At 43.4% G+C, this 19,233-nt stretch overlaps 2 protein-coding genes and 1 long non-coding RNA gene across 7 annotated transcripts in view; 1 reads left to right on the forward strand and 2 right to left on the reverse strand.

The window, feature by feature from the left end:
• The window catches only part of LOC120989773, a 27,049-nt gene extending 26,340 nt beyond the window's left edge, over positions 1-709 (reverse strand). Inside the window, exon 1 of the long non-coding RNA XR_005776319.1 lies at positions 302-709. This is a non-coding gene — a long non-coding RNA (uncharacterized LOC120989773). The remainder of the gene's footprint in view (positions 1-301) is intronic.
• The window catches only part of PIGY (phosphatidylinositol glycan anchor biosynthesis class Y), a 2,548-nt gene extending 836 nt beyond the window's left edge, over positions 1-1,712 (forward strand). For both annotated transcript variants that reach the window (XM_040418088.1, XM_040418087.1), the window contains exon 2: positions 1,215-1,712. In XM_040418088.1, the coding sequence (XP_040274022.1) occupies positions 1,373-1,588 (216 nt within the window). In that variant the 5' untranslated portion in view covers positions 1,215-1,372 and the 3' untranslated portion in view covers positions 1,589-1,712. The remainder of the gene's footprint in view (positions 1-1,214) is intronic.
• Positions 1,713-7,498: 5,786 nt separating this feature from the next.
• Positions 7,499-19,233, reverse strand: part of HERC6 (HECT and RLD domain containing E3 ubiquitin protein ligase family member 6) — a 99,872-nt gene continuing 88,137 nt past the window's right edge. For 2 of the 4 annotated variants that reach the window (XM_040418090.1, XM_040418091.1), the window contains exons 19-23: positions 19,166-19,232; positions 14,210-14,280; positions 9,994-10,177; positions 8,780-8,882; positions 7,501-8,242 (exon numbers count right to left, since the gene is read on the reverse strand). In XM_040418090.1, the coding sequence (XP_040274024.1) occupies positions 8,031-8,242; positions 8,780-8,882; positions 9,994-10,177; positions 14,210-14,280; positions 19,166-19,232 (637 nt within the window). In that variant the 3' untranslated portion in view covers positions 7,501-8,030. Of the gene's footprint in view, positions 8,243-8,779; positions 8,883-9,993; positions 10,178-14,209; positions 14,281-19,165; position 19,233 lie in introns of all 4 variants that reach the window. The other 2 variants (XM_040418092.1, XM_040418089.1) reach the window with 2 other exon arrangements.

Genomic DNA, 19,233 nt, shown 5'->3' on the forward strand with positions numbered 1-19,233 from the left:
ATCGCATCCATCCTATTAAAACCAGCTCCCATGTGTGACCAGCCCTTGCCAGCTGACTCTAATGTTCTTGCTCCCGTGTCACTCTGTGGCAGTACTATTTAATCATATGTAAATGAGTCCTTGGGTGCAATAGCAACGCCCCCACCTCTGAGTGACAGGGTAGACTTGTTGGCGCCTGGCCCTGAAGTCTCACGGCTGCGCGGTCATCACTGTGTTCAGCGCATGCGCAGTACAGAGGTGCAGCTCACCCCTTGTTAGGAAGGGATGTAAATTGCAGAAAAGATCCTCTACAGTCCATGACGGCAGCTTTGCCATGGATTTAGCTTTATTCGTTGCAAAGGGTAAAATCTGCAGTAAAAATCCACCACATGGCAGGTCAGTTTGTATGTCTCCGTGTCCTCCAACCATGAGGCTTGTGTCACTGCAGCAAGTGGCCTTTATTATGTGGAGCAGGGATCAGCAACCTCCCGGCTGTTCTGAAACTACAATTCCCCAAATCCCCTATTTACTTTTATGGGAGCTACAAGACTAGCCGAGCAAGTGTGCATGCTGGGAGTTGTAGTTTTACAGCAGTTGGAGTGCTGAAGGCTGCTGACCCCTGATGTAGACAAAGTTAATACAATCCACTTACTAATGTATTGTGATTGTCCATATTGCCTCCTTTGCTGGCTGGATTCAGTTTTCAATCACATTATACACTGCTCATTTCCATGGTGATGACCACCCTACAATCCATCAGTGGTGGCCGTGCTTGCACACTATAGGAAAAAGTGCCAGCCTCTCTGGTGGCCAGGTCTGCAAAAGTGTTTTTTCCTATAGTGTGTGAACATGGAAACCAGCAGTATATAATGTGATGGAAAACTGAATCCAGGAAGCAATATGGATAATAACAATACATTAGTAAGTGCCTTGTGTTAACTTTCCTTACATGATACATGCCACTTGCTGAAGTGAGACAACCCCTTTAAGAGCCTGAACACCAGCTCTGTCTGTGATCAGAATGTCGATAGATCATAGTCATTCTCGATTTCATGAGATATACCCCAGGTTACCGTGTATCAGACGGCACAGCATGTCACTGCCGGCAGTAATGTCTCCCTTACCATCATAGATGGCAAAGATACATGAGTGCCCCCAAGGGGCTGCTGCCCTGCGTCTTCTCTGTCAGACGCCGTACTGTACGCGGTCTGTAAATCCCTGTCTTTATTTTCCAGGTACGACGAGTCTACTAATGAACTCCTTAACGACGAGCTTGGCATCGCTTATCCTGTAGTGGATGGGATACCCAATCTGATTCCTCAGGATGCAAGGATGATTCACAAAGAGAAGAAGGAGCCTGACAACACACAACAGTAGCCTGACAACCTTGGAGATGTTTCTGTCTCTCCCCACGCTGACTGTGCTCGTGCCTCTCGTGTCGCTGTGTGGAATCTTTTATTCGGCCTCTGTGGACGAGGACTTCCCCCAGGGATGTACCAGCACGGCGAGCGTGTGCTTCTACAGTCTGCTGCTGCCCATCACTCTGCCCGTCTACGTGTTTTTTCATCTCTGGACGTGGATGGGACTCAAGCTTTTCAGACATAATTAAACTAGACGGTGACATTTCAGTGTGTGATTTGCAGGTATGGTCATGGCAGGAGTTCTTCATCACTGGGAGCATCTCACAACTGTGATTTATCTTCTTCTCTAATAAATATATATTGAAAAAATGATCTCCAGTTTTCAGGTACTGCTGCTGAGCGAATGATGGAGGGTATAGCATACAGCCTATTGTAGTCTATAGAACTATTTACAGCATAAATTGGTATGACCTCAATAGGACCTGTATGTGTAAGTTTACAAAGAGCTCCCTCTAGTGGTGACCGGATTTTATCGGTTTCCCCACAAAATGACGGCATATGGCTAAGATATTCCTTACCTTGATGACAACAGCAAAATATAAGAAACAAATATCTGGTACAGATCCAAGGGGTACAGCTCTGGCAGCAGAGTAGGTGACATACTGTATGTAAAATGGATTCACCCATGTGTCCAATGCAAGATTTCAGCCTGCCATCTGGGGCCTTTATCCACAGCCCTTCTTGCTATATTCTCTGGAGTGTCACTTGCCCTATCCATTTTGCAGTCTGCATATCACGGATCAGCAAAATATGGATGCAGTCTGAATGACGACTGCATAGTTTTTTTATTTTTGTGGTACCATTGATGTCAGTGGTCTGCACTTTGCGGACATGTTCTATCTTTTTGCAGAATATGTGCTTTCTGCATCTGTATGTCCATTCATAGAACATGTCCTATACCACGGCCCTTTGAAGTCGTTGGGTCTGCAAAAAATGCTGATGCAACACAGATATATGTGCATGAAGCAGGTGGTCAGAGGTGGGACCCACATTTTATCATATATTTATGGGATATCCCATAAATGTCTCAGATTAGAGTACTACTTTAATGCTGCAACCCACGCTATTCTAACTGAGCTTTGAAACCGATAAAGATTTCATGAAGTGGACCCACGGCTCATGATTAGGGTTGAGCGAACCCGAACTGCAAAGTTGGGGTTCGTACCGAACTTTGCAAGTTCGGGTACCCGAACCCGGACTTTTTCACTGAAGTTCGGTGTTCGGGTGATTTTATTATTTTCTATTATAACATGGTTCTAACAGAAAATAATAGCATTCTTAAGACAGAATGCTAAATAAAATGGCCATTGAGTGGTTAAAAATAATAATAATAATAAATAAAAAAAATTCGCCTCATCCACTTGATCGCACAGCCGGTATCCTCTTCTTTTTTGCAGGATCTGCCAAAGGACCTGCGACGTCATCGCAGGTCCTTTTGCAGGTCTTGAAGAAAGAAGAGGATACCGGCTGCGCGATCAAGTGGAGGAGGCAATTTTTTTTATTTTTTTTTAACCCCTCAATGGCCATTTTATTTGGCATTCTTTCTTAAGAATGTACAGCATTAGGGTCCATTCACACGTCCGCAATTTCGATTCGCATTTTGCGGAACGGAATTGCGGACCCATTCATTTCTATGGGGCAGCACAATGTGCTGCCCGGATCAGGAATTGCAGATCTGCAATTTCGTTCCCGAAAAAACTAGAACATGTCCTATTCTTGTCAGCAATTGCGGACAAGAATAAGCATTTTTCAATTAAGTGCCGGCGATGTGCGGTCTGCAAAATGCGGAACGCACATTGCCGATGTCCGTGTTTTGCGGATCTGCAAAACACACACAGACGTGTGACTGGACCCTTATAATGATTTATAAGGCTGTGTCCCTGAGAGTCCTGGAATCTACTGAATTACACCGACATAATGCGGTCATATGTACAATAGATTCCAGGATTCTCATTATAAATCAGTATAATGCTGTGTGATCCTGTCAGAGGAGTGGAGGTCAGGACAGGACCTCTCACCGATACACACTGCCAGTTTATCGCACTGAACTCGCATGTGTATGTATGGCCTTAGGCCCCTTTCAGACGAGCGAGTTTTCTGTGCGGATGCTATGCGTGACGTGAATGCATTGCACCCGCACTGAATCCGGACCCATTAATTTCAATGGGTCTGTGTACATGTTTTTCACGCATCACTTCTGCGTTGCGTGAAAATCGCAGCATGTTCTGTATTCTGCGTTTTCCATGCTGCTCTGGCCCCGTAGAAGTGAATGGGGCTGCATGAAAAACGCATTGCATCCGCAAGCAGGTGCGGGTGCAATGCGTTTTTCACTGATGGTTGCTAGGAGATGTTGTTTGTAAACCTTCAGTTCATCACGCGCGTAAAAAACTAATCAAAACGCAAAAATTGCACCCGCGCGGAAAAAACTGATTGCAATCGCAGACAAAACTGATTGAACTTGCTTGCAAAATGGTGCGAGTTTGACTGAACGCATCCGGAGCCAATACGTCACGCTCGTGTGAAAGAGGCCTTAGTCATGATCTGTTCAGAAAATAAATCTCATACAATTTGTCTGTAAATGTCTAGTTTCATAGAGTTCCATGTCTATTAAAACAAGCCGGAGGGAGGTCAGGATAGCCAACATTTTTTTTACTATAACAAATTATAAAGATTATAAGTGATACGTGTCTATTCGTCAGATACTAATCTATATATATATAAGGACGTATATATGTGTGTATGTTCCGCGATCACTCAAAAATGCAACCATCGATTTCAACGAAACTTGGTATACACATTCCTTGCTACCTGGAAAGAAATCTTGTGGGGGTCTAAGCTCTCTAGGACGTACCGATCCTGAGAGATTCCCATAAATGACCGGCATTAGCCAATACAAGCCTGCAAGTCTTTCTCTTCATATCCCAACTGCCATACACACGGTCACATGTCCCTTGTCAGCCAATAGAAGCTCGCAGGCCCTTAGTCTCCACAAACACACAGTTTTACTCCAGGTTTCCATAACAACCCAGTCATTTTGCTTCACTGCTATTGGTAAACTTTAGGCTAGGGCTACACGACGACATGTGTCGCGCGACAATCTTTATAATGATAGTCTATGGCAGGGATCAGCAACCTCCGGCACTCCAGCTGTTGTGAAACTACAATTCCCAGCATGCTCCATTCATTTCTATGAGAGTTCTGAGAAGAGCAAGTATGCATGCTGGGAGTTGTAGTTTCACAACACCTGGAGTGCCGGAGGTCTATGGTGTTGCACTGCGACATGTGACGATGTGACAGTCACAGAAAAATCCATCTTGGATGGATTTTTTGCAACTATCGTTTTACAGTTTCAGCATGTCACATGTCGCAGTGCGACACCATAGACTATCATTATAAAGATTGTTGAGACAAAATGTCGCGCGACACATGTCGTGTGGCCCTAGCCTCAAAGGGGCAGGGCGCTGTGGAGGTCACTGCTAAAGGGGCAGGGCGCTGTGAAGGCCACTGCTAAAGGGGCGGGCACTGTGGAGGCCACTGCTAAAGGGGCGGGCACTGTGGAGGTCACTGCTAAAGGGGCGGGCACTGTGGAGGCCACTGCTAAAGGGGCGGGCACTGTGGAGGCCACTGCTAAAGGGGCAGGGCGCTGTGGAGGCCACTGCTAAAGGGGCAGGGCGCTGTGGAGGTCACTGCTAAAGGGGCGGGCACTGTGGAGGCCACTGCTAAAGGGGCGGGCACTGTGGAGGCCACTGCTAAAGGGGCGGGCACTGTGGAGGTCACTGTTAAAGTGGCGTTTACTGTGGATGTTACTGTTAAGGGGGCAGGCTGCTGTGGAGGTCACTGTTAAAGGGGTTGTCTGGGATTGGTGACATTTGTTTAAGTGGACTTTAGTCACCTAAATAGTCCCTACATGCGTGTGTTGCCTTTATTTTCCTTTTGTCATGCCACGTTTTCTAATCTGAAAATTCTGTCCTGGAACTGCAGATTTTCTACAAGTCAGTGATGTACTGGGCCCCTTTGTGGAGAGCGAAGCCTCTTCTTCCGCTTCGCAAGGAGCCCGGTGACGTCACCGGCAGCAACAGACATTATTCAGAGGGCGGTTAGTAGGCGGCTACATGCAGCGCTAAGTAACGCCCCTCTGGTCCGGTGACATCACCGGCATGCAGGATAATTATGCAGAGCACATGAAAGGAGTATTGTAGGCGGTAACAGGGAGCTATATGTAACGCCCCGCTGGTCCGGTGACGTCACCGGCATTCAGGATAATTATGCAGAGCACATGAAAGGAGTATTGTAGGCGGTAACAGGGAGCTATATGTAACGCCCCGCTGGTCCAGTGACGTCACCGGCATGCAGGATAATTATGCAGAGCACATGAAAGGAGTGTTGTAGACGGTAACAGGGAGCTATATGTAACGCCCCGCTAGTCCGGTGACATCACCGGGCATTGCACAGCACTATCTGGAGTGGTGACTAATATGACGGACAGCCCGAATGACGCAATGCTGCGCTGCGCTGGGACCCACAAGGCAGTGCGGCAGGAAGTTACCGCACACATACACAAACATGTAAGCAATCAGTGGGGGACCGTAGGAGCAGTGATGGCCAGTTCACAGTGTTCGCCAGCGAACACACGCGATCTGCCATCTTAACTGACAAGTCTGTTCTCGGAACTGCCTGCTCCCGGAGACCGCATTTCATTTCAGACCGGCTCGCGCACAGACCTGTGCCTCGCCGGACTTGGACTTGTCAGTTAAGATAGCAGATCGCATGTGTTCGCTGCCGAACACTGCGAACTGGCCATCACTGCGTAGGAGCACAAGAAAAGTGGTAAAAATACAGGAAACAACAGGGGAACCTTGAATCAGCAAGACATGGTTAGATATCATGTTTTTTTTTTTTTTTAAATGTGATCCCGGACAACCCCTTTAAAGGGGCGGACACTGTGGAGGTCACTGTTAAGGCAGCAGGGTACTGTGAGGTCACTGTTAAGGCAGCGGGGTACTGTGGAGGTCACTGTTAAGGGGGCAACTGCTGTGGAGGTCACTGTTAAGGCAGCAGGGTACTGTGAGGTCACTGTTAAGGCAGCAGGGTACTGTGAGGTCACTGTTAAGGCAGCAGGGTACTGTGAGGTCACTGTTAAGGCAGCGGGGTACTGTGGAGGTCACTGTTAAGGGGGCAACTGCTGTTCAGGTCACTGTTAAGGCAGCGGGGTACTGTGAGGTCACTGTTAAGGCAGCGGGGTACTGTGAGGTCACTGTTAAGGTAGCGGGGTACTGTGAGGTCACTGTTAAGGCAGCGGGGTACTGTGGAGGTCACTGTTAACGGGGCAACTGCTGTGGAGGTCACTGTTAAGGCAGCAGGGTACTGTGAGGTCACTGTTAAGGCAGTGGGGTACTGTGAGGTCACTGTTAAGGCAGCGGGGTACTGTGAGGTCACTGTTAAGGCAGCGGGGTACTGTGAGGTCACTGCTAAGGCAGCGGGGTACTGTGGAGGTCACTGTTAAGGGGGAAACTGCTGTGGAGGTCACTGTTAAGGCAGCAGGGTACTGTGAGGTCACTGTTAAGGCAGCGGGGTACTGTGAGGTCACTGTTAAGGCAGTGGGGTACTGTGAGGTCACTGTTAAGGCAGCGGGGTACTGTGAGGTCACTGTTAAGGCAGCGGGGTACTGTGGAGGTCACTGTTAAGGCAGCGGGGTACTGTGAGGTCACTGTTAAGGCAGCAGGGTACTGTAGAGGTCACTGTTAAAGGGGCGGGCTGTGAAGGTTAAAGTTAAGGGGATGGGCTGCTATGGAGGTCCCATTTTAAAGTGGCGGGGCACTGTGGGGGGGGGGGGGTCAGTGTTAAGGGGTGGGGGACTGTGGAGTTCACTGTTAAAGGGGAGTGGTGCTGTAGAGGTCACTGTTATGGTGGATACTGTCGATACCCTTTAACGACACACACAAACATTAAATGAAATACATGAAATATACCCGTGCGAAGCCGGGTCCTTCTGCTAGTCCTAAATACAATATCAGCATTTACTGTGAGCTTAAAAATGCAAAGAAGGAAACGTGAAACGTGATTCGTGAAACATGAATTATGCTTTGTTTTATTTAGTTATGACAACTACCTCTCTATTAATGAAAAGAACATTTTGGACACAACTTGTGTCATTGTGTTTATGATGTACTTTGAACTTATTTCATATATTTTATATTGTATAATTGAAACTGTATAAAATTTTCGCTTCATCTTAACGTTGCATGTATATTTACCATTACTCTAGTGCAATGTAAAAACTTGTAATTTTTAAACATTACTACTTTATACATAATTTGGATTCATTGTTATGTATGATTATATCTTGAAAAATCTAATAAAAATCATTTGAAAAGAAAAATGCTAAGAATTACAATTAAAGGGACCTGATCAAGTAACACCAGCCTGAAAAAAAAAAAATCAAGGACACATCAAATTTTTTTTTACAGACAGACACTGGAAAAATTCCCCTTATTTTTATGGACTGTCCAATAATTTCTGGACGGTTGGCAACCCTGCACAGAGTTTAAGCAGAACACATCACCCTGTCTGTTACTGAAGTAGAGGAGAAGCCACCACTTGTGACAATACAGGCTGAAGACAACAGGCTTTCTATTTTTTTTCAAAGCCTCTGTTGTTCTCGAGGGCTAGAAGAAGCTTTCTGCGCAGCACGCCACTGCTTGAGTATTCAGGAAGGAGTAGTAGCTGAGAGCAGGTATTTGCCTCCGGAAGATAGCTTTCACTTGGGACACCAAACGAGGAGATCTTCATACAGAGATGCTGGAGCCTGAACGCTGGGATTTTGTCATTTCCTGTTATGAAATCTAAAAATCAAAATGATTCATTTGAGGACTCGATGTTTATTATACCCAGAAAGTCAATGACGTAACACTTAGCAAGAGTCGGCCTAGACCAGGGATAGGCAAACTGCGGCTTTCCAGCTGTTGTAAAACTACAAATCCCATCATGCCCTGCTATAGGCTGATAGCTATAGGCAGACTGGGCATACTGGGAGTTGTAGTTTTACAACAGTTGGAGAGCCGCAATTTGCCCATTCCTGGCCTAGACGGTATGGTAAAGCATAAAACCAAGAGAAATGACCTGCCAAAGCAGCAGAGCGGGTGTAATGAATAATGTCCACCACTAGGTGGCAGAATACAGTGGCATGTGCAGTATGCTGACTATGCAGATGGTCACATTAGGAGATTTGTCATTTCTTGGAACTGTTTTCAGTCACAAAAATGTGTGCAACAAAATCTGCTATAGTGAAATAAAAAAAAAATGGGCATATTATGTTGGCTAAGTGTATTACTTGGATATTTTAACAGCTCAATGAAGTACAGTAGATGTGGTATACTTACAGAGAAACGCTTTCTTTTTTTCCAGTGGTAGTTGGTGGAAAACATTCCAAAACATGATGATAGTTGGATATGTGGGAGAATACTTTCCAGAGTAAATGGTAGTCTGAATAGAGGAAGTAAAGAGATATATGGCTTCCGATCCTCTACAGATATGTATGCTGTTGTTTCTAACCTGCAGAATTACCACTACCCACTACCCTCACACGTATCGACAGTCATTTAAAGGGGCTGTCTCCTGACAATAACAGGACATTTTTTAACCAAGACATAATAAAAGTATAAGTTTTACTAATCAGTCAGAGAGGAAGAAGGGCCACAGATGGTCCTAGAGACCCTTGAAGAATTTTGTATCTAAACAATAATGTGGTCACCTCCTGAGAGACCTATATGTATGTTGGTCGTATAATATATATATTACAGCAACTTAGCCCCTATACACAGGACTGGGGATAAGTGTCTGATCGGCAGGGGTCTGGCCCCTGATGGTCACAAGAATGGGGACCATGATCCCCCATTTGAATGGAGTAGCATTCATAATTAGAGATGAGCGAAGTTCTCAAAACTTCAATTCGGCTGCCTTGGCGAATTTCACAAAGAAATTTGCTTCGTGACGAATTACTTCAGTGAATAGTGGGTGCTATGGTGATGGTGCTAACCCCTTCTTCCTGCCCCCCCCCCCCATTCTTGAACCCCTCAGATTCCGTGTCCATTGCTGATCACAGCATCTGAGATGACCATTGAGGGCTGACAGGGGTTAATCTGTAAAAAATAAGTAAATAAAAATACTCATCCATTTGCTCACTTAGAGTCTGCTGCGGCCATCTTGATTGAAAAACCAGCGTGAAATCTTGCATGGTGCATGATGACGTCATCATGCTGGCCAGCGTGGTGACGTCATACCTCACAGCGCACGAGATTTCGCATGGGATCTTCGATCAAGATGGCCGCAGTAGACTCTTCACACACAAATGGATGAGGTGAGTATGACATTTTTTTTTGCGCCATTTTAGGGAAAATATATTCCTTTCCACAAAGCACGAGGAAAGTCAGCTTTATGGCAAATTTTCCCTGAAATTCGGTTCGAAGTCTACTTCATGACCTTCGATTCGCTTAACACTACTCAATCAATCTCCGGCAGCCCCACAGAGTTGAATGGAGCGGCTGCGTTCAAGCATGCTGTAGTACCAGTAACGCGTACAATTTTTGGAATTTACCTTTTCAAATACAGTCCAGTCATAATTAACGTGACCAGCGACAAGAGACATCAGTTGTTCCGGCTGGAAAAATAAGAGGATATCTTTGTCGCAGACTTTGTACAGGCCTTTCCTGAACTCCTCAAACATGACAGCCACTGATGTGTTGAAAATGTACTCCACACATTTAGTGACATAGTTGTGCCTATAACATGTAGAAAAACATCAAAATGTGTCGTCAAGGAGTATGCGTTTATTACAAAGCCACTTTATTCTTTAGTATGTGCAAATTTGATCGCTATAGTTTTTATTAGGTTATTCAAAATATGTTTGCATCTGCTTCACACATGATTCATGTGTCTTTTGTACCTTTTTATGTATCAAGTGAAGATCATATCCCCCTGGATTATTTACTTTAGTTCAGTTAAAAATTTCTTAACACCTGCCAATATTTTTGTGATAATTAAAGGCTATGTACGCATTCGGAGGCAAATTTCTTTATGATTGCATTTTACTCATTTTGGGCTAAAAATATTTTTTTCACTTGGTCTTTATTAAAAAAATATTGAGCCATTATGTCACAAAGAGTTAATTGTTTGTCTAGCTGTGTGACTGGTACTTTTACTTTCACTTTGTGCCACTCATCTAATAAACCTTCTCTCTAAAACTACTAAGAGATCCTTAACACTTATTTAAGCCACATTCTTATCAGTAAGATAAGAACTGAGCTATAATGATTGTTTCTAATGTCAGAGAGCAGAGATAAGGAGCCCGTCAGCTCTCTAACTGGCGGAAGATAGGGAAAACTCAGATTCCTTTATTAGAGCATCTCAGCCCTGTACATAAAGGCTCCATATTTGTATCCAATTAAAAAAAGTTTTTTTTAAATTTCAAAATGAGTACAATGCAATAATAAAAAATTTCCTCCAAAGGTGTACATAGCCTTTAATGACTGATGTACATAGTTTATATCTTGTATTATGTTTCATAAAAAATTTTTGTGAAATAAATAATCTAGGGGGACATGATCTTCACTTATTCAAAAATATTCTGGGAAATGTTGAGTTATATATGGAGCATAAGGAAAATAAATCTGTATACAATTAAAAATGACAAAGTTAAAAATGGGACATATTTGTTTTCGGTTGTTGTGGGTGGGTTTACGACTTCTTTTGGGGAATTTTATCTTCAGAATTTTTTTTCATACAGCATATTGGCACCAGTTACAAGTGGAAATTTAGTCCCTGCCAGCAATAAAAAAAAATTTGATCTGGATCTAATAAGGCTTACCGTTGCAGGTTTAACTTCTGCCAGACACCAAATACAGCAAAAAAGGCATTGACCTACTTTATTGTGCATACACTGCTCACTGAGCACCATGTATTGATCTGGAAGGCAGAGGAGGTTATACATCCGTGGCCTCATTTACTCTTTCAAAGGCACTAAACATATGCCAACGAACCTGATGTACTGTATATTGCCAGGTGGTCAGTAAGTGGCTAAGAATATGTGTTCAGAACACTTTTATAAAAAAAAATAAAAAATTTATTGAAAAGTGTAAGTTAATCAATTAGTATATTGTGAACATATACTTACCGGAGTTGATGGGTGCCAAACTGTAGGAAGGGTGTTAAAATAACCTCAATTTTCTGAGGCCCCTCTACTGAGCAGGGTGATGTTTTGACTGCAGTGGTGACGTAACAATTATCAGTGCTGTAGCCAGTCACTGGCTTCTGCAGTGTATGACATGACACAGCTGAAGCCAGGGATTGACTGCAGCTGTCACCTGCAGTATATGGACAAGTCACCACCGCAGCCAAAATAATGCATCACAGCTGCAGCCTAGCAGAGAGGATGGTGCAGCAGCAGAGGCGGCACGGGAAGGTGAATTTAAGTTTGAGACCTTATGGAGGCTCTGCCATCATCAGCCTCCATATACACTGTCTGTCCAAAAAAACGTCACCACCAAAAAAAGCCTTTAGCTTTGATTACGGCACGCATTCGCTGTGGCATTGTTTCGATAAGCTTCTGCAATGTCACAAGATTTATTTCCATCCAGTGTTGCATTCATTTTTCACCAAGATCTTGCATTGATAATGGTAGAGTCTGACTGCTACGCAAAGCCTTCTCCAGCACATCCCAAAGATTCTCAATGGGGTTAAGGTCTGGATTGGTGGCCAATCCATGTGTGAAAATGATGTCTCATGCTCTCTAAACCACTCTTTCACAATTTGAGCCCGATGAATCCTGGCATTGTCATCTTGGAATATGCCCGTGCCATCAGGGAAAAAAAAATCCATTGATGGAATAACCTGGTCATTCAGTATGTTCAGGTAGTCAGCTGACCTCATTCTTGGAGCACATACTGTTGCTGAACCTAGACCTGACCAACTGCAGCAACCCCAGATCACAGCACTGCCCCCACAGGCTTGTACAGTAGGCACTAGGCATGATGGGTGCATCACTTCATCTGCCTCTCTTCTTACCCTGATGCACCCATCACTCTGGAACAGGGTAAATCTGGACTCCTCAGACCACATGACCTTCTTCCATTGCTCCAGAGTCCAATCTTTATGCTCACTAGCAAATTGAAGCCTTTTTTCTGGTTTGCCTCACTGATTAGTGGTTTTCTTACAGCTACACAGCTGTTCAGTCCCAATCAGTTGAGTTCCCTTTGCATTGTGCGTGTGGAAATGCTCTTACTTTCACTATTAAACATAGCCCTGAGTTCTACTGTTGTTTTTCTTCGATTTGATTTCACCAAACATTTAAGTGATCGCCGATCACGATCATTCAGGATTTTTTCCCCGCCACATTTCTTCCTCGAATACGATGGGTCCCCACTATCCTTCCAGTTTTTAATAATGCATTGGACAGTTCTTAACCCAATTTTAGTAGTTTCTGGAATCTCCTTAGATATTTTCTCTGCTTGAGGCATGCCATCTTTTCCACGACCACGAGATGTGTATTTCAACATGGTTGGGGTTAAATAACTTGTTGCCAGCTGAAAGATAATTGCGCATGTAGTAATTATCCATAACTATTTGCTTAGTTAAATCCAGGTGGCGACTTTTTTTTTGGACAGGCAGTGTAAGGCCTCATGCACACGACCGTTGTTTAGGTCCGCATCCGAGCCGCAGTTTTTGCGGCTCGGATGCGGACCCATTCACCTCAATGGGGCCGCAAAAGATGTCTGCATCCCTTGCTCCGTTCCATAGCCCCGCAAAAAAAATTGAACCTGTCCTATTCTTGTCCATTTTGCGGCCAAGAATAGGCAGTTATATCAATGGCTGTCCGTGCTGTTCCGCAAATTGCAGAACGGACACCATCCGCAATTTGCGGACCACAAAACACACAACGGTCGTGTGCATGTAGCCTATGTCAGCTGCAGTTTGGTCTACTAACCACTGCAGCATTTTTGCAGTAGCTCAAGTAAGTCCAGTGAAGAGTCCTAAACATGGCATGTCAGGACCCAGGTGTAGGGGCAGTCTAGGGCTGGTATACACAGGGCTAGGCACCAGACAGTGCCCCTGTCAGGGAGGTGACTATGATTTAGGCCCATTAGCGTTATTTTAGTCAATTAACATGTCATAATAGAGTCAGCACACATCCCTTTAAGCCTTGGATATTACAGCCAAGCCAGTTCCAATTGACCCAGGAACACTGAACACACTCCAACAGAAAATGGTAGGATCAAACTAGTTCCATTCCACATGGGTGTCACCATACACACTGGGGAAAATTTACAAATACTGTCGAAAAGTAAGACCTGTATCTGCAGATCAACGCTAACAAGCATTCGTACGAACGCTCGTTATCAATGATCTGCCTGCGCAAACACTCCATCAGGCAATCGCAATTTTTGAGCAGGCTGAAAAATCATCTTTTGCCGGCAGCAGATTGTGCCATCTAATCGCGGTCTGCTGTCAGCAAATATGTAATTATTTTGTATGGGAACGAGCGATGGCATTAGCGATTGTTCCTCTCCATACTGTGGAGGAGATCGCTGCATGTAATAGCAAAGGTCTCCTCCACTGACGAGCAGATGATTGTCGGGAAGGAACGCTTCCTTCCTGACCATCATCAGCCTCATCTGCTGGTCTAATACCTGCCTAATACAGTGTAACCGTAGACAGTTTAAAATTTTTATCATTTTATCATCATCACAGTGACTGATGCTGAATGACCCTACCACTTAGTTGACTACTGTGATTTCTTCAGTTCACTGTATACATACTTGTTTAAATGGGTCACACGCTCTGTCGCTCCATTGGGGATCAGTTCTATGGTTTGGTTTTCCCAGGAGAGCTGCAAGTGTGTATAAGTAAGAATTATTACATTTTATTAATTTAAATTCAAAAAGAGAACATTTTCATTTGACCTGTTGTACACATCCATTTCTACATCCTCCCCGAGCTGGTATGAATCCCTTAATGTGATTATGGCTGTGATGTAATGAGAGAGCAAGGTAGCTGCCTGAGCTACCTGGTTATGTGCCTAGATATTGTAACCACTGAAAATATCAAGTGCTTATTACGAGGCAGATTTCTAAAAAATTAGATTCTTTAGTAGTTGATATTTTTAATAGCTAACAGAAAAGATGATTACAAAATTGGAAGCTTATAAGACTATGCAGGTCTCTCTCTCCGGTATGTTATATCACAATATCTGAAGATTCACATATTGATATGTAACGCCCCGCTAGGGGGTATTACCACTCTTTTTGCCCTATCACTATCTATTATGGTTAACCCAATGTCATCATCTGTATTTATTCCAGATCCTGCACAATGTGTATCTCTATTTCTATGTGGATGTTATGTTTAAGTGTAATATACCTGGTTCACCAGCAGATGGCGGCAGTATTGGCAGAGCTAGTTTGTCTGGAATGGAACCTTTTTGTCCATTCAAGCCCTCTCTAGAGAGGGAGAAGTTTTAGTTTTGGTCAGTGGAAGGTCAGTCTAACCTACCCCTTCTAGGGGAAAGGTTGTGTGAAGGAGTTCTGAGTACCCCCTGCAAGGTGTTCCAGAGCACTGCCTGCTCTGCTGGGCCTGGAGGCCTAAGCTGAGTGCCTCCCGAGTCAGGAGTAAAGATTCCCTCAATGAAGACAGAGAGAAAGATACAGATCAAGATAAAGACAGAGTCAGACTACAGAAAGCTAAGTTGCAGCCTACAGCAGAAAAGGAAAAGTTCCTATTTAATCCAGCCAGCATAGCAGAGCTGAAAAAGTACAGACATAGCAGAGCTGATTGTGTTTGCCTGACAGAAGTTAAGCCAAAACCTGCTGATGACCAAGATAAAGTTGGACAATTGTTCCCTGATGAAAGTTTATTCAAATAAAGCTGTTAACTACTGCAATACCAGTCTGGACTCAATTTATTCTGCAAATCCCTCAACTGTTAACCCTATTATCACTGCTTTGGACGACTACGCTTGGGGTTTCCAGTTTATCCAGGTAGGAGCACCGTGACACGTGCTACACCACAAAGGGACATTAGGCCACCCTTACACCACTCTGGCATTCCTATCCTGGGTACCACCATATCTACTAAAAGGGGGACCCTGTCCCTCGTTGCTGAAATGCAACTGGCGTCACGAAAAACACTTTCCCTTTAAGGGACCCCTGGTGAATGGCACCGCTTTGCTGCAGATACACATATATACATATAGGAAAATGAAGTGAAGTGGATGATATAAAGCAGATCAATACAAGTGGAGGAGTAAATAGACAGTTGTAGTGGTAAATTGTTCTAGCAGTTAGAGATAAGGAGTGTTTGGTACGCACATAGGAATAACGAAGTCATTCACCCAAGTCTCGCGCAATTTTAGCCAAGATTAATTTTTGCTACTAGGAGCCCATACATTGCTGTACAGAAACAGCATTACAAAGAAAGTTATTTAACAACTCAACTTTGGATCTATGATCCAAAGCTCGATTTGTTCAAGCCTAATTAAGACACATTAAAAATAGTTAAAACACAATGCAGAGAAAAGAAAAGGCGGCATCACTGGATGAAAACGCAAGGGCACAGGTGACAAGTGCAATAGCCATAAAGAAAGTTGTGAAGATGATCAATTACCCATGCTGTGTCTCTATTCTCTATTCAGGATGGCGCCAACCCCAACAAGCATTTCGGCAATCCTTCATCCTCCTGTACTACTGAGCGCTTCCACAATAGAAGCACCCATTAGTATTCACCCCATAAGATACACTGATGTTTTCCCCCCACTTTGGAGGGAAAAAAAGTGCGTCTTATAGGGCAAAAAATAAGGTCTATATACAGGTGAAACTTGAAAAGTTAGAATATCGTGCAAAGTTCATTTATTTCAGTAATGCAACCTAAAAGGTGAAACTAATATATGAGATAGACTCATTACATGCAAAGCGAGATATTATTTGTTATAATTTGGATGATTATGGCTTACAGCTTATGAAACCCCAAAGTCACAATTTTGAGGTCCCATTTGCTCAGGGGGTATTGATTAATTAGCTGACTAGAGTGTGATACTTTGAGCCTAGAATATTGAACCTTACCACAATATTCTAATTTAAAGCTGCATTAATGCAATTCCTTTTAATTTGCATAACTGAAATAAATGGACTTTTGCACGATATTCTAATTTTTCGAGTTTCACCTGTATATATATATATATATATATATATATATATTTGTGGAAATAGTATATACGGTATATATATATATATATATATATATATATATACAGTACAGCCCAAAGGTTTGGACACACCTTCTCATTCAAAGAGTTTTCTTTATTTTCATGACTATGAAAATTGTAGATTCACACTGAAGGCATCAAAACTATGAATTAACACATGTGGAATTATATACATAACAAACAAGTGTGAAACACATGAAAATATGTCATATTCTAGGTTCTTCAAAGTAGCCACCTTTTGCTTTGATTACTGCTTTGCACACTCTTGGCATTCTCTTGATGAGCTTCAAGAGGTAGTCCCCTGAAATAGTTTTCACTTCACAGGTGTGCCCTGTCAGGTTTAATAAGTGGGATTTCTTGCCTTATAAATGGGGTTGGGACCATCAGTGGCGTTGAGGAGAAGTCAGGTGGATACACAGCTGATAGTCCTACTGAATAGACTGTTAGAATTTGTATTATGGTAAGAAAAAAGCAGCTAAGTAAAGAAAAACGAGTGGCCATCATTACTTTAAGAAATGAAGGTCAGTCAGCCAAAAAATTGGGAAAACTTTGAAAGTAAGGGCTATTTGACCATGAAGGAGAGTGATGGGGTGCTGCGCCAGATGACCTGGCCTCCACAGTCACCGGACCTGAACCCAATCGAGATGGTTTGGGGTGAGCTGGACCGCAGAGTGAAGGCAAAAGGGCCAACAAGTGCTAAGCATCTCTGGGAACTCCTTCAACACTGTTGGAAGACCATTTCAGGGGACTACCTCTTGAAGCTCATCAAGAGAATGCCAAGAGTGTGTAAAGCAGTAATCAAAGCAAAAGGTGGCTACTTTGAAGAACCTAGAATATGACATATTTTCAGTTGTTTCACACTTGTTTCTGTATATAATTCCACATGTGTTAATTCATAGTTTTGATGCCTTCATAGTCATGAAAATAAAGAAAACTCTTTGAATGAGAAGGTGTGTCCAAACTTTTGGTCTGTACTGTATATATATATATATATATATATATATATTTGTGCATTTATATTATACAGGTTATGTATAGTGGGGGAAGATTTATCAAACTGGTGTAAAGTAGAACTGGCTTAGTTGCCGACAGCAACCAATCAGATTCCACCTTTCATTTTCCAAAAGAGCTGTGAAAAATTAAAAGTGGAATCTGATTAGTTGCTATGGGCAGTTCTTCTTTACACCAGTTTGATAAATCCCCCCATTGTGTGTATATCTATATATAACGGCTGGTACCTGGGTATCAAACCCGACTTCGGATCACAGTTTTAAAATGCTTTTTAAGTTGAATAATCGAAGTCTGAAGTTATTCAATGAAGTCTTGCGAGACTTCAGACATAACTAATTTCACCTCTGCGAATCCCATACGTTTCAAACAAAGTTTTGAACGAAGCGACTTTGGATCTATGATCTAAAGCACGCTTTGCTCAACACTAATTTCCATCTATTGTAGAGCACTGTAGTGTGTAGCGACGTTTTGTCCCCTAGTCAGATCTGTAAGTGGTGTCAACTGGTCCTCCACACATTCTAGAACAGGTTGCTGGCGGCCATTTTAAGTAATTCCCTGTGGGCAGTCTTATGTGCTTGACTCACGGAGACGTGTCCATAATACTGCTCTCCTATGGCTTTCTCCACCCAGCATAGGGCAGCATGGCCTTGCTGACAGGTTCTCTTTATGGCTGCCCATACATAACATAGCCTCAACAGTGGGATCCACATGGGGCTCACCACTTATTGCCGGTCCGCATTTGTACTTGATGGCCTGCACTTTGAAACAAATAGCATGCACAGGTGCCAGTCGACAATTTAAGGTGCAGCTAGAAAGTTGCTTAGTCAAATACCAACTGAGCCTCCGTGATTCCCCTTTCACCTTTTACTTGACCCTTCTTCATCTTTATGTGTAGCCATGTTATCTTATTCTATGGTATGTACTCCCTTGATATCAAGGTATATGGAATTTTAAACACATAGGAGGTAAAGTGGTATAAAAGCAGGCAAAAGTGTCTTCAAATGCCCCAGATTTATTATTCTGTATCAGCCAATTTTAAACCTAACATATCTTTAGACTGTCTGGTGTAAGTTTGCACTGTCTAAATATTAGCTAGGATTAGTAACTCTGCCCCATAGTGTGTGCCTTGTTCCATTGCTTCATACTGAACACCAACTACATGGGAGCCACCTGCATAACAAACCTAAGGGCTCATGCACACGACCACGTGCAGTCTGAGAAACATGGCCCACGTGGAAGCCGCATCTCCCGGACCAACGGCAGCTCTTCTGACCTGATGGCCCAGTGAGTTCCTGTCTAATCACACGTCTATTGTAGTAGTACTTACATCATCATGTGAGTACAGTCCAATAGACCCACGTTCAGATAGGAACTCTTTGGCTGGCATCACTGGCTCAGTGGTTAGCACGGCTTCCTTGCAGTACTGAGGCTCTGCATTTGAATCCTTCCTGATCAATATCTACTTCTATCAGCAATATCAGGGCAATATCTTACTTTTACTTACAGTGAAATACAGATCTAGCCTCTCCACATCCTTTTCATTTTCAGTATCCAATAGACTCTGCATACTCC

The sequence above is a fragment of the Bufo bufo genome, chromosome 2 (genome assembly GCF_905171765.1).
Source record: "Bufo bufo chromosome 2, aBufBuf1.1, whole genome shotgun sequence".
NCBI lineage: Eukaryota > Metazoa > Chordata > Amphibia > Anura > Bufonidae > Bufo > Bufo bufo.